Below are 16,271 nucleotides of genomic sequence, written 5' to 3' on the forward strand. Positions count from 1 at the left end.
TTGTTACTGATTATCTAGTCCGTCCATTTGAAATTTAAAGCAAGAAGGTAATGAATCCCAGTATGAATCATTTTATATGAGCATTGTAGCCTAAAAGTATGTTGTTCACATGGGGTAAGTTGTTTCAAATTGGTATACTTATCTTAAATACTAGAACAATATTGGAAAATCCTTCATGTCAGGGCTGCTCTAGAATGTGCTAGAGTACAGATGGTTTGGCCATTGACCTTTCTGTCCTTGTTTATGAATGATAGGCGGCCCCCATTTGATGGCCTCACTTTTGAACTATTTATTGCCTTATCATTGTATTAGTGATAGTAGACCAAAATATACAAAAAAGTACCCTATTTTTTTAAAAAAATATATCACTGGTCTTGAGACAGTAGACTAGTGGTGCTTCAAAGAAGCATTTATGCTTTTGATCTGAACAGACATGGTTTCAGAAATATCTGTACTGTAGGGGCTTCAATATTAATATCTGTACTGTAGGGGCAAAGTACAGTTGCACTGAGATTATTTTAGATGGCACAGTTTATTGTTCTTGTTTGACCCATAATGTTCTGAATTTTACTTTGATTCTTATCAAGTTATTCATGTCCCACGCACTCAGAGTGCCTCACGATATGCTTTGACAGACAGGTGCACAGACAGTGTACAAATGTAGGAAAATATACTGATGTTTAGACAATGAACTTGAACCTAATCACTATCGTCATACCACTCCCTATTACTGCGTAAGTGTCACGGCCAGAATCTTTTGGTTAAAACGTGAAGATGGCAAGAAGCACTATCTATTTTCCATTCTCGATCAAAGTCATGGGCTATATTTGTAAATATTGAGCATGATTTCTCTCAGTCTGATATGCTTATAGATTAATATTTTTTTTATCAATATGAGAAGAATTAGTTAAGGTGCATCATATGAATTATCTGCTCAAGTATTCCATTTACCGGTAGTAAAACGTTAAATATATATATGCAATTTTGACAAACAGGTTAAAGTCAGAGAAAAAAAAATAAAGTTACCTGAAATTTCTCTGATTGTATCATAAGCATCCATACATGTTAGGAGGTCAATGTAATTTTGTTTTCTTTTGTTTGTTTGTGTTTTTTTTTTCCTTTTCAAGACGATTTATCCAGAAAAATTATAGTCCCTATGCTAATTATCAGCTTAAAAGGACTGCTAACTATAGTATTGATTCACCACATACCTCCAGGTCAGTTTTCAAATAAAACTTGAAGAAAAGATATCATAATTGAATAATTTTTTTTAAAAAATTCATGTTCTTTAGATGACTTTAAGATCTTATATTCATGTGAATACTGTAGTGTTTTTAATTGTGAGACATAATTTTCACAAATAAGAAGTAATGACATTGTAGTTTTGACTTTTACATGTACTTCTTCCGTGTGTAGTATAGTGTTGAATGAATATTAATTTCACAATCAAAATCAATGGTAAATATTGATAATGATACATGACAAATTACTTAGATGTTGCATGACCTGGACCCAAGGTCATTTGGGCAAGTTCAAGGTCTCAGATAGGAAAAGTAAAATTTCGTACTTAACACAGAGATTAAGAGTGTGTATAATGACCCAATGTCATTTGTTAAAGGTTACTTTCAGAATTGCCTATAATTCCTGTCTGGCTACAACTCTCTATTTTAAAAGTATTGTACATTGATACTTCACACAAAAATTACTTGAGACCAAGGCCATTTTGGCAAGTTCTTAGACACTTTTAGAAGAATGGAGAAACATTTGAAGCTGATTCTTGGAATAAAGATTATTTTGAACTGAGGCTGTGGAAGGACCTTGACCCAAGGTAATTCGAGAGAGTTCATGGTCACTGACAGGAAAAGTATGTAATCTGAGTTTGTTTATCATTAAGAATGGCCATTTGTGTGCATCAAACACATCTTGTAACATCTGTTAATGTGATAATAAAGTTTCTGTATTCTTCTGTATATCATTATTTTAATTTTATTTTGATTTAAAAAAGTGCATTAGAAAACAGATGTCTCTGATGAGACTAAAGCTCTACTGGTTTTTACCACAAATAGAATAGACCAAGATGCATAATTATGTTTATTAGCTTTTAACCATGATGAAAACTGTAGCCATAGATACAAAAAGAATGTCAAATTCTAAATGCTACTTCTCCTGCAGTTTTTTTTCTTGATTTCAATAAAACTTATACAAAAGTATATTATACCAGCATACATAATTCTGTATATAGTTTCAAATGCACTGCAAGTTTTATGATAACAATTTTGGATACATGTTAATGATGTAAATCTGTAATCAAGATAAGAAATACATGTTTTCCCATGTTTCTGATTGAAGAAATTCATTGAACTTCTTTAAATGTGTTATCTCCAATATATTGACATCAATTTAATTTACCCTTGCGTTCATGAAGTTTATGTCAGCCAAACCACTTTGAAGTATTTAGTCAATTGTCACTGCTTTCAAGTCCATTTGTAGCAGAAGTGTAATGCCTAATTTTCAGTATTACAAGGCCTGACCTGTGAAGTTGTTTAAAAAAAGAGCCAAGGAATTATAGAGCAGTATTGTCAGGGTTGTCAATATCCATTGTACAGAGTCTCAATAAGCTTTAGTCTGTTGTGTAATATCACCTTGCAGAAAGGGCTGTAAATAAACCTTTATTGAAAAGGACAAGGTTAAACAAGTACCTTGGCTGAGAGGTAGAAATATGCTGTAAGGATTTAAATGCCTGGATTAAGCCAAGCACAATGCAAGCCTTTTAATAGGCAAATGCATTTTTATTGAAGAAACAAATGGCAAATATTTGTTTATGAGGTTTAAATTTAGGTGTACTTCTAGAGTGCTAACTGGACCAGTTTTTCCAGAGAGAGAATTTAAATGTCATTTGTGCCGCTAGCAATACTATACAAACAAAAGAAGTCGGCTTTCTTGTTGTATCAAAGGCAGAAATGATAAAAATATTTTTTCTCACTATTGACATAACCAGCAATGTCAAGGTGAGCGGGCTTTTGCTGCCAAAAGGGCAAGCCTGCAGGAAGTGACATAAAAATGAATGGACAATGATTCCACAAGGTGCACCCCGATGCTGAACCAGGTCAGTAAATCAGTAATTGGCATTAAGGTCCAGTTGTTTTGTTTACAGTCCAAATATAGTTTGTTTTTTTTATGTATATAAGGTTGAGATTCAGTGTCTATCAGGTAACTATGAAATTCCATTTGAAGTAATCAGGATTTATGTCTATCACACCTGGGCTTAGGTAAAAAATGTAGCATGCTAACATTTATAAGTTTGTTGTTCAATGGTGTTTGATAAAAAAAATGGCATTTTGTTCCAATACGGTTGCATGCCTTTTCACCCTTTAAGTGTTCTTATTTCATTGGATGAATTTGATATTCCAAATGACCCTGGTAAACATGCAAATTTAGTAAAATGATCCTTTAATTTGTACCTCTATTAAACAAATATTGCTAAGATCTTGATATGGTCTCCAAATTGACTGCTTTGACCTTTGTTTTGAAACAATTTTACTTCAGTCCAGTCAAGGTAAAAAATTAGTATCAACTCATTCCACTGAACAGGTACTAAACAGGTACTTAACTTTAGTTATGGTGCTTTTCCTCACTTCCAGCAAAGCTTAATGTATGTACATACAGTGCAATGAAATTCCTGGAAAAACACTCATGTAATTCAAATGATTAGAAAATAGGGTCCAAGTATATGGCATGAATGCATGTTACAGTAACTGCATGGGTAAAATGTTGCTTATCAGGAGGAAGGGGGTGAGATGTTCCACTTATTATCAGAAAGAATTTTAATTTAAAAAGAAGGAATGAATGACTAAAAATTGCTCACCTATACATGCATGCTATGTACACTTTATGTAAAAAAAAAAAAAAGATGTATCATTTTAGAAAATGTCATTGTATACAATGTAATAATGTGTAAGAGAATTATTTGGACATTATTTATTAGGCAGGGCTTTCCTATGCTTCTCTTCTGTTAGTGTAGCATACAGGTTTGATCATCTTTGAAAAGAAAATAAGGGAGGTAACTACATGTAGTTTGTGATTTTGGTATGTTGGTTTGTTTTTTGCTGTATGGTACTTGTTTACTCTGAACTTACAAGTTATGTAGGTGTGAGATTGACACTGAAGTTCATACTAATGTGTGCTGTATTCACATTCCAGTGCAGAAGAAGACTCGGTGTAGTATAAGTTCCTGTTGTGAAGATCAAGGTCATACTTTCAGGTGAAAAGGTCATATTGAAATTTTTGCCACAGATGGGACAATGAAATTAAGAATCAACCTGTTTTGTAGTTTTATAATTTATCAAGAGCAAGGTTGTATTGAAATTTTCACCACATATGGGACAGTGGGGTTCAGAATTACCTTGTTTTGTAATACATGTTTAAATATCTCAACATCTGAAACATCATATTGACAACTGCTACAATTTAATTTTCCATGCCAGGGGTTATGCAACAAAGTTTGACGTCCTTGGTGGCTTTTGAACATCCTACACATGACTATTATTGCTATTTGATAGCTGTATGAATGAAAAAATTTTAAAAAATCCATATTTTATTATAGACTATCTACAGCTGCAATGAATGATCCCATATAACAGTAATGATTATGTCATTGTTGGAAACATGATATTTACAATTGTGAGATCATCTGAACATTAATGGCAATAGAGACATTTTTTCTGTAATTTCATTCATTTAATGAACATTGTTATCCTCAATCAGGATTTAAGAGAAAAAGAATCATTTGATATAGAAGCATCTTGGGAGATATTTTTTTAATGTGAAAGTTTGCGATTCAAAAGCTTGATAATGAATTCATCACACCTGAGAGACTGCCGTAAAGTACATCATTTTAATACGTTCAATATGTTTGTTGTGCTCAAAGTTGGCTATTTATACAGATCCGGGAGGGCTGTTTGTAGGTAGGTCTAACCACTGTTATTTCCTTTCATTGTACTTGTCACCAGATTTCACTGGAGCAAATTGATCTAGGTATTTCAACATAAAAATTTCATTCTATGAGGTAATTTTTTTTTTGTAGTTGTCATGTATAATTATTGCATCTTCTACCTATTTCAATATATTTGGTTATCTCACTTAAATCTATTGAAAATTGTGAACGTTTTACTAATGTCTTCTCTCTTTTTTTTGGTCCCATTTTTTATCTTAGTCTGAAATAAAGCCAGTCCTTAGATGTGACCCAGCCTTGATTCACGAAGTATAATTTAGCATGACAAGAGGTTAATGTAACATTTAGGTTACCCCTCCTTGCTGCCATTGAGGAGGAAAATCAAAAAGGAAATGCACATTCAGTTAAGTTGCTAGAAGATTGCATGATGAAATAAATCTTATCTTTAAGGTTTTACAGGTGCTTTGGTGCAGCGCCTGATGAATTGTTGACCGAATTCAAAGGAATTTGTTTTGACTCTTTCTGCTGAATGCATACAAAGAAGGAGGATCATTATAACTTGAGTGGGAAACTTGATACTGGAGCTTGGCCACCCTTAGTTGCACAAATACTTTGAATCCCTTATTCATGCTTTGGCTGGTAAACAGCCTTGCATTGTGGGGAGGCCTGACAGACAATCTATGGCCTCTGAGATTTTAAGTGCAGGTGAACAAAGTTATGAATAGGCTTTTGTTGTGCAAAATAATACAAGTAAGGTTCAATGGCTCTTGACCTTGACCTTCCCCAAAATACTAAAGTATCACAAGATATGGGGTATCCAGATTGGGATTTTGAGTCATAAACAACATGTGTCTGTTCCAAATGCCAGCAAGACTGAAATATGTACTTTGTAAGTAGTGGTATTTTTATTTGCATTCTTGCCTGAATTCCGTTTTTAAATCCTGTTGGTATTTGAGATGCATTAACTGGAGTAAGCTACACGGATGCGTCATTGTAAAAGGTTATGAACATTTGGCAGAGAAAAGTGCTTGCTCTAGGGGGTTCAGAATTAGCTGAGAGACATTTTGATTATCCAAATTGGTATTTATGATTGGAGGGCCTTTTGGAAGGATTTAAATGTCTGTTCAAATATCTCTAAGAATTGTGTAATAACACGTTCACAAACATAGGCCTTAAGTGCATGAGAGTATTGCCTTAACCTTTGTATGTTATGTTATTGTTAAGATGTGAGCAAGGTATTTGAAAACAATACATCTTTGTCTCTGAAAAACTGACGTAATATGGCTGTCTTAGTGTAGCAAAAAAACATACCTGGAGGCCACCAACTGTATATTAGAAGGGAAATAAAGTTTTAATTAAAACAAGGATGTACTATGAATTTATTGGTAATGTGAATGTTGTGGGTTGAAGACACACGTCAGCTCAGCGCTTGTTGACACCTGTAATTAAACTGACTTTTAGACCGGAAAGCTCTAAATTCAGTGTGGTGTTTTGTCGTCGGTGTCTGAAATGGTTTTATTTAGGTATAGTTAACCTTGTTTTTTTTTTTTTCAACAAAAAAATTCTCATATAGATTGTTATGGAATTTTTTTTTTTTTTAAATTTTTTTTTACAGGATGAATATGTTCTCTGTTGGCAAGGATAGTGTAATATTGTGAATCTATTTTAATCTGCTGGAAATACGTGGAGAGGTTATTCACATAGCTTGTCATGCTGCGTTACAGTTAACTAGTGATATTGAATGCCATCTAGCTATTAAGATAACAAATAGTTGGAGTGGCACATTTTAATCTAGAGGTGAAGGTCATTGAATTGAATGTGAAGGTCAATTATATGTGTCTGCAGACTGACAGCTGTAATTCAGAATCATTCACTACCAGCTCTTGTTCTACGTGGGAGATAGTTTATTCTTTGATGTTTGGACTTTAATTGCTTCCTAGACACAGAGCTTGATTAATGTAGGTACATTACAAGTGTAAAATAGGATTGATTTTCTTCTCTTTTTTTTCCTTTACTTTTAAGATTTTAATCCAGTACATCTGGCTTTTATGGTGAATTTTTGAAAATAAGTTTATCAATAGGGAGGTTTGATGAAATGAATATTTACAATTTTATGGAGTTCTTTTTTTCAGATATTTAATGAAATATTAGCGAATAGTTTACAGATAACTGAAGAATTCCTGCATATGCACAGTATATGTTATTTTAAGATCACTGCCGTCTTGCTTTTCAGCATTACAAGATGTGACGCTTTAACATAAGTGAAATTTTTCTCTGTCATTTTTTGAACATTCTTTAATGCTCAACTGTTAGTGTCATCATGAAAACAATCCTTATGTGTGCCAGATGTTATCACAGGAAAGAAACTGAGGAATTAACATCTGCTGCAGAAAATTCTGTTTAATAGGCAAATTTTATTAGACTTATGGTTCTAATTTTCCTCTGTAAAGCTCACCTTTGGCAGACATTTTTCTGGAATTGACCGTTCTTGCTGTGTGCTATTAGGTGAATTGTACTGTGTAGGATGGAGAGTTCAGAGTCTTAACGTAAAACAGTATTTCTTTATGAGGATACTTTAGATGATAAGAACCTCTCAAGTATATTGAAAGCTTTTTTACAATGTCTTTTATGAAGAATGGAATGTGTCATTTTTAAATCCCCATGCCAACGTTTGTACGTTGTTTTTTTTTATTGTTTGGAAATGATGTGTATTTTTTAAACATTCTGAAAATAACTATGCCCAAACCGACTTTTCAGTTTGACATTTATTATTTAAAGCTGACAATGACCGAGATAAAATTATGTAGTGCATTATATTTCATTTTCAAAGACATTTAAATTTAAATGTGACTTTATACATCAGCTTTTAATGAGTGATTTCAATCTTTTCTTTCAACATTTATGTGCTTTTTTCTCTCCCAAGGAATATATCCCTTGAGTTTAAATGCACTAACATTTTATAGTTCAGTGTTTGAGTAATTTAGAAGTCTCGACATCATTGTATCAGTATACCAATTTTGTTTTCATTAAATGCTCTCCTCTTAATTGATAGAGACAAGAAGAGACACTCTGTTTTTGCTATTATTGTTTGTGACAAAACCCAGGATATAAAATTGCAGCCCATCATAATTCAGTTTTAGTATATTATATTGCTATGATACATGACCTTGTCAAGAGGTCATATCATGAAGTTGAAGTAAAGTTGGACAATCAAATATAGAATTCATCTTGTAGAATGTATCTAAGCTTTAACCATTATCCAGACTTGAAACTAAGACATATGCATACTTTTGTTTCAAACCTTAAAGTGATGCTTTTGATTCATGGTCATCTCGTCTGGGTCTTAAGGTCATGTGAAGTGTCCATCTTCCAGCTTTTTATGTGCCTGTTTGTCTGCTTACAAACATGACTCAAAATAAAAAATATTGTTAATCAATCAAATTTACCATAAATGATTTTTTTTGGTCTACTTTCAGAAGATGCTGACACCACCAGTCTCTGATTTCTGATGGGTAACCACATGACCACATCCAAGGAACAAGTGAGCCCTGAACAAAAGAATATGGACCCCTCAGGGGAACCACCAAATTCAGAGGTGGGAACAGAGTCTGCCTGCATCAAGGAAAAGCTGGATAATTTGATAGAAGGCTACCTGAAGTCTACAGATGCCAAATACAGTGAAAAACAGGCCTCCGAAGAAACATTTAATAAACAGGGAATCTTATTTGACCAAAATGTTCTTAAGACAGTGCAAAAGAAGGTTGATAATAATAATAAAGAAATAGTTACTAATGGAACAAAAGAAAGCAGTAGTGAGACCATTAAAAATGGCAGTGAATGTAGTCAGGAGAAATCTACCCCTTCTAAGTCAGAGTCTGAAGAAACTTCGTCCAATGCAGCCTCCTTTGAAAGTATGATTGAGCGAGCTTTAAATGACTCGATGAAAAATACTGAGGAGACTTATGAAAAGACACATATTTTAGAAATGTGTGATGAAGATCATAAAACTCATCCAAACAGTGACTCCGATTTCAGAAAGAGTGAAAACATGAATGATAAAGTTGGTGACGACATGAGTCTTTCTAAAAAGAATGTCATGTTTCTGAAAGATCACATTGAAAGAGTTTTAGAGAAAAACTTTCCAAGTGTAGGGAGCAAAAAAGAAGACACAAACGAGGAAGGAAAACCACCTGTAAAACCTAAATCTAAGCAGCCATTACCCGCCATAATGCCAGGACTGACACTCGAGCAGCACATGCAAAAACTCATTGACGAGCATCTGAGTAAGGAGAATTTATCTTCTGAGAGTGACTTAGCAACTCAGTCCAAGTCAAGTAGTTCTCTACAAGCATTGGGTGACCTTAAGAAAAATGTGACAACAAGCAGTGTTTACGATTCTGTTGACAGTTTAAAGTACCAATCTGCAAATGCTGTTAGCAAACCTCAGCAGATCGTCCAATCACAGTCCAAGTGTCACAGTGTAGAGACTGTGGTTGATCGCATCATAAAGAAAGCTGTTAATGATAGCTTTCCTCCTCAAAAACCACAACATCATCCAAAAGAGCACAGATGGAAAAACCTACGTGATGAAATTTATAGTGAATGTGAATCGGATCCTCCTAAGAAACGTACTGATTATGACACAGTTGCTTTTCAAAATCATGTAGAGGAGAACAGGATGAGAAACCAGGATATGAAACATCCTCATCAACAGAAGGTGCTGAATGCTGGGAAGGGGAATAGTCATATGGATATGTATCACACTCCACCCCAGTCTCAGTATTTCTATCCTCCCTATGTGAAACCAAATCTACATCATCCAGCTGCTTATAAACAGGAGTCTAAGTTTGACAACAAACATGAAAATCAGTCAAAATATCTTGGATATCCAGTAAAGGGTTGTGAGAAAGGTGGAAGGCCAGTGTCTGGTAGTGACAGTTTTCAGAGGACCAGAGTGGATGTTGGTCCTCGTTCTTCTGTTGGACCTCATCACATGCATGACATTCATATGATGCCACATATGAATTCACATTATCCTCCCTCAGACAAATCAAAATACCCTCATGCATCTATGGTCAGATATCCAGCTAAACCAATAGAGGATTTACAGTCAGGTATTCCATCAGCCATGGCACCAGGTCCTTCACCACCACAACGATATTGTCATCAGAATTCTCAATTTCGGATGCCACAGCTGTATCCTAACAACCCTCCTATACCCTCTCCAAGAGAATATTTTAACAGTCCCACAAGCACAAAAGACCATCTCATGGTGCCTGGTAATATGTATGTAAATAACAGGAACACAGTTTCCAAGTCACCAGTAATGTCACGTTCCTCTCCAAATCACCACCCTCCCTCATCTCCCAGAAGCCCTCGTCAGCCGAGTCCATCTGTGTACCAGCAAACTAAGCCAGAGGTGAAGCAAAGCTGGCAGAGACAAGACCTATCACCAGTTAGTCAAAATCATTCACGGAAAAGGGATTCCTCAGGACTGGATTTGTCTGTGAAGCAAACATCACAGTCTGGAAATGAGGATCAACCATTAGATCTCACTTGTAAGAGGCCAAGAGCCTCACCATCACATTTTAATTCAGGATATTCCTTATACCCAGCTCAGATTGAAAAGCAGCATGATATATCCAAAAGTATACACATTAGTCAGTTGCAAAACAGCATGGATAAATTTTGTCAACAGGCTAGCACAGACATGCCTGCAGGCAGATTACCTCCCCCAGTGAAAGGTCATGAACATTTTCCACCTTCTGTAATGTTGAATCATCCACACTGGCCTAATGTTCCTCACACAGGAAACAAGCAGAATATACCACCTGTGGTGCCAAATCCTGGCCCAGAAAGACCAGAGGTGGTTCGACCTCACCCCATCCATCAGCAGCATTTACCTCGAATGCCTATCAGGCCACCTATTACTATGCCTCACCATCTTCCCCAAGAGGCACCAGAGTCCCCAACAGATTCCAACTCCTCAGGCATCAAAAGGTCAGGAAGTGTGTCTAGACATGAACCTATTCAAAACATAATTGGGAACCACTCACCAAGTGACATTTTATATCTCATTTGTAGACTGTGTAACCAAACCTATGGAAGTCCATATGGATTTAGAAAACATTTCAGAAATCAGCATGGATTTGAACCAAGGTCTGAACACACAATTGTACAAACAATATCAGGCACTAAGGCCCTTCAAGCACCTGCCATTGGACCTCATTTTGAAATGCATGGAATGAATCAGATGGGAATACCCTCTCATCCATCTCCAAACCCAAAATGTCAGAGCCCAAGGGAGTACTCTTCTCACAGTCATTCTCCTAACAACTATGAAAGACCACCCAGTGCTATGACTCTCAGACAGAGTGCTGGAAATGTTGGCTATTCGTCTTCAAATCATGAAAACAGAAGACCTGAGAGCATGCCAAGCATAACAGTGAGTGAAAGTGCTGTAACTGATCCTCAGAGACCAAGTCTCAAGCCTGATGAAAAGTTGGAACAGCAACAAAAAAATCCCAAATATTTGGAGTGCCATGAATGTGGACAAACATTTCAACTCAATGATTTTGGATCTTACAAGAGACATTGTCGAACACATGGTAATCCCAGGATGGATCCATTTATTGGTGGAATTAGTGATAGCTCTGTCCCTCTACATCCATCAGATGACTTTAAAACATCTAAAACACTGACTAAAGAAGGAGAAACATTAATAGAAGTGTGTGTGTGTAAGTATTGTACATTCACAAATAAGCTTAGTGCTCCTCTTGAAGAACACATTTCCCAACAGCATCCAGAAAAGCAGAAAAAGCTTATATGTATATTGTGTAATGGAAAGTTTCATCTTTACGAACAGTTCAAAATACATATGGAAAAAATGCACAATCTGACTGCTCCAAGTTACTCCCAGTTTAAGTGTCCTGAGACATCCATTGAAAAGGATGAAAAGATCTTCATTAAGCAGAAAAGTGAAGGTACAACTGATGCAGAATCATTGAACATTCCCAGTGACTTGAACAAAAGTTATAAAGCTATTCCAGCATCACAGATTACCAAAATGTCTGCAGACAATGCAATCACATCTGCTAGTCCAGACAGCAGTTGTGATCCCATCTCTTCCTCTCAAGCAGACAGTCAGACAAAGGGATTGGTCACAACTTCCCTCAATTCCACTACTGAGGTCAAATCAGGTCAAAAGTCCCAACCAGATGTTGTCTCAAGACAAATCAGCTGTGATTCAGAGTCTGATAAATCCATGGATTATACTGAAATGAAGTACCTTCATAAGAAATTCAAAAGAAAAGCATTTTCATCAGAGAAAAGTGAGAGTCCTGATAGTAAGAAAGCAAAAACATCCTCTGGTGTTGATAGTCCCTGCTCTAACTCCTGTGCAAGTCTGGACTCTGATTCTAATTCTGTTCAAATGAAAGAGGATTCTGAAGGCTCATGCACAGATGTTTGTCAAAAATCATTGAGCAAAGGAAAGCTGGATAGCACATCTGCTGCAGAGTCGACTCAGAGTGAGGCTAGACACCATCTTCCATTTGTGTGGGATAGAATTACTCGGAGCCAAGTAGGGAAAACTGTGAAACCAGCAAAATAGGTTCCATAAAAACGGTCTACAAAACTGTGACATGCCAAAATTTTCATTGAAGAAAAAGGTGCTAGATCGTGTCATTTTTTTTTTTCAAATTGTGCTAAGAGAGATAACTCAAGTTTTGTGTTCAGATTGCTCACAGCTAGAACCGAGTGAACGTTCATCCTTAGATGATTTATAGGTAGAAAATTTTGTGTGTGTTTTTTTTTTCATTTGTTGATCAAATGAATTTTATATGAATATTAAATGTAAACCAATTCTGCCAAGTTAGGCAAGCTTGAAGCATGTAAATAGTGACTAGCTTTCATTGTAATTCAGATAGAGAGGTACACATGAGAAAATTCTTCATTCAAAGAATAATGACTAGTTATTGCATTTTTTGTGTTATTGGAGTATGTGCATGTATGAAACCAATTCTCTAAGAATTAACAGGGGTTAAGTCAAGTGTTAAGTGAGTAACATGATGTATTAACTCAGGTGTTTAGGAAACTTAACTACTGGTAAATGGTTTTTCTTTTTTTTTTTTCAAGTACCGGTAGATTTTTAAAAGAAGTTGTTACTGTTTGGTTTTTAACATTGCCAACAAAAACTGCGCTAATATGGCATCTTTGATGAAAAGTTTTTTTCTTAAAAACTTTTTAGGGTTTAAAAATCAATGTACAAAAATCTTTATTCCAAACTCCTTTCTCATTGTGCTAATGTAACCGTCCATTATTTTTTATATGTTTGTTTGCTTGTTTTGTTGAGTGACTTAGTGTTAATTTTCACTGTACATTTACCCAACAATAAGGTTAATTGATTGTGTCAAACACAATAACATGTTTCGTCATTCATTTACACTACCAGACTTGAACATTTGTGCTTGAGAATTAGGTCTAATGTATTATTATAGTCAATAGCGCTGGTAAAACTGTGGAAAAATGTTATGTCTCATCCTGATTCCACGTACCCTGGAAGACAGCTTTTTCTTCTTTTTTTTTTTTTGTCCATGCTTTCTTTGTTATGTTTTTATTTTATGGCTGCCATTAAATGGCAATGTAATCTAAGATCCCTAAGGCATTGTTTTATCAAGAGATTGTGAACTAGTTATGTTTGCCAGGATTGTTTGTGATGAGTATATTCATTTTTGTTTTCTTTTTTTTTTAATGTGTTATGTGTGAGGCCTTGCCAGTTAAATGTGAGCCTTACGATAGTTACTGCCCCTTGTTATACATATATATTGTAGGTATTTGAATAAGATTTTAATTTCATTACATAAATGTCTCTCAGCATAATAGAACTTTGTGTGGATGAACCACCACAAAAAAGTGTTCCATGTCATGTCTGCAATAGGAAAAAAAAAACATTCTGTTTAATATTTGACATTATTTCAAAATACTCTGTATGGAAAAAGTGATATTACTCTTTCTACATCAGGGCATGAATTACAAAAATGGCTGATTAAATTATCAATCAACTCACTGTAGATCATCTGTGGAAATGCAGACCATTTGATAGATTAAATAATCACATTAAAGAAGAAAATGTGACGTAAAATTTATGTACTCGATATTCGAGATCTTAATGAATCTGAATAGCATATTTGAATTTTAATTTCTTCAGTCTATTTTTCTGGACTGATGTTTAATATGTTGTAAATTGTTACAGAACTGAAAATAATGGAAGTTCATGAAAGTATATTATTTGGTTCAATTTAAACAAGCATTATAAGAATTGTTTCTGTGACATATATTGAAATATCTTTTTGGTTATCTATTGCTAGTCATGATGACATTTTATAAAGGAAAGATTTTATTAATGAGTTCCATTAAAGAGATTTTCCTTGCCAAAAGTGTACTACAAAATGTTACTTCATTGTAAATATAAGAAAAGTATCAGGGGTTCGTTGTACAAAAGAACTTATGACTAAGACCAAAATTTAATTCTGCTTATAACTTTCTTGTTTACATGAAATTGAAAATGGTTTTAATCTTTTTGAAAGGAATGAAGGAAGATATTTTTACCCTAGTTATTTTAAACAGAATCATTAATTTTGCAAAATTTTACAATCAACCAACGTTTTTGGTCTAAGTCGTAAGTTCTTTTGTAAAACGGGCCCCAGAACTTTGAATTGTCCAAGGTGTGGCAGATTGATTTAAGAAGAGTTTTCTTTCAACAACAACAGTGTTGGGAAGGATCAGTATTTTAACAGATTTGAGTCATGGATTTTTCAAGGTTTCTCCAATGAGTTGTACTTGCCAGAATACAATTTATTGAATATTGTTCTACTTATATCCCCTGCTTTTCCCTGCTTGAAAAGCAGGGGGAATATAGTGATAGTGGGTGTCCCTCTGTTTTGTATATCTGTTACACTTGGAGGTACCCATCCCTTATCCACAACTCCTTCTATACCACTAAATAAAATTTAATGAGACTTATACAGAATATTTCTTTCATAACTAGAAATATGTCAATAGGACATTAATGCCTCGCCAAGGGTATATTAGTAATGCAACATGAAAATTTGTATTAGTGTATGAAATTTGATGAGAATATCTTGAATAGTTTCTTTAAAATTGAAATTGAAATCTAAAAAGTTGGATATAGATGATAAATTCTTACCAAATTATGTATAATTGCATAAACTTACATAAATATATCTTAAATGGTTTCTTTAAAATTAAGCAAAATGCAAATCTAAGAAAAGTGAGGTCAAGGTCACAGGAAAGTTCAAGGTCAAATGTTTTTGATGCAGTTGAATACTTCTCACAAATACATATCAGCATAAGTTTGATAAAAATATTTTGAATGGTTTATTTAAAACTGAGCTAAACACCAGTCTGACTAAAGCCAGCCCCTACTATTTCACTTCGTTCTACGAACGAAGTGAAATAGTAGGGGCTGGCTTTAGTCAGACTGAGCTAAACACTAATTTAAAATAAATGAAGTTAAGGTCAAAGGAAAGGTCAAGGTCAAAAAATGTTGATGCAGTCGAAAAGGTTACATGTATAAGCATATGAAGTTTGATAAAAATATTATGAATGTTTTCTTTAAAACTGAGATAAACACAAATTGAGAAAAGTGAGGTCAAAGGAAAGGTCAAGGTAAAAAAATATTGATGCAGTTGAATAGCTTACATAAGTATGTATCAGAATATGAAGTTTGACACTAATTTAAGAAAAGTGAGGTCAAGGTCAAAGGAATGGTTAAGGTCAAAAAATGTTGATGCAGTTGAATAGCTCTCATCAGTATGTATTAAGATATGAAGTTTGATAATACTGTATTGAATGGTATCTTTTAAACTGAGCTAAACACTAATTTAAGAAAAGTGAGGTCAAGGTCAAAGGAAAGGTCAAGGTCTAAAAATATTGATGCAGTTGAAAAGCTCTCATCAGTATGTATCAGCATATGAAGTTTGATAAAAATATCTTGAAACTGAGCTAAACACTAATTTGAGAAAAGTGAGGTCAAGGTCAAAGGAATGGTCAAGGTCAAAAAATGTTGATGCAGTTGAATAGCTTACATCAGTATGTATCAACATATGAAGTTGGATTACACTATCTTGAATGGTATCTTTAAAACTGAGCTAAGCACTAATTTAAGGAAAGTGAGGTCAAGGTCAAATGAAGTCAAGGTCAAACAATGTTGATGCAGTTGCATAGCTCTCATCAATATCTATCAGCATATGAAGTTTGATAACAATATCTTGGATAGTTTCTTTGAAACTGAGCTTTG

The 16,271-nt window shown here is 34.5% G+C and overlaps 1 protein-coding gene across 1 annotated transcript; it reads left to right on the top strand.

The window, feature by feature from the left end:
- The first annotated feature begins 8,459 nt into the window (after positions 1–8,459).
- Positions 8,460–14,451, top strand: LOC133189004 (uncharacterized). The gene has a single exon (XM_061324454.1). The coding sequence runs from the start codon at positions 8,460–8,462 to the stop codon at positions 12,561–12,563; it is 4,104 nt and encodes a 1,367-aa protein (XP_061180438.1). The 3' UTR covers positions 12,564–14,451.
- Positions 14,452–16,271: the final 1,820 nt, after the last annotated feature.

Source organism: Saccostrea echinata, unplaced genomic scaffold (assembly GCF_033153115.1).
Source record: "Saccostrea echinata isolate AGI-Se365-2 ecotype Australia unplaced genomic scaffold, CSIRO_AGI_Sech_v1 ptg000001l, whole genome shotgun sequence".
In the NCBI taxonomy this organism is placed as follows: Eukaryota; Metazoa; Mollusca; class Bivalvia; order Ostreida; family Ostreidae; genus Saccostrea; species Saccostrea echinata.

Bases quoted from the DNA above. Each gene is read 5' to 3' on its own strand.
- LOC133189004 (XM_061324454.1), top strand. From the start codon at position 8,460: ATGGGTAACCACATGACCACATCCAAGGAACAAGTGAGCCCTGAACAA.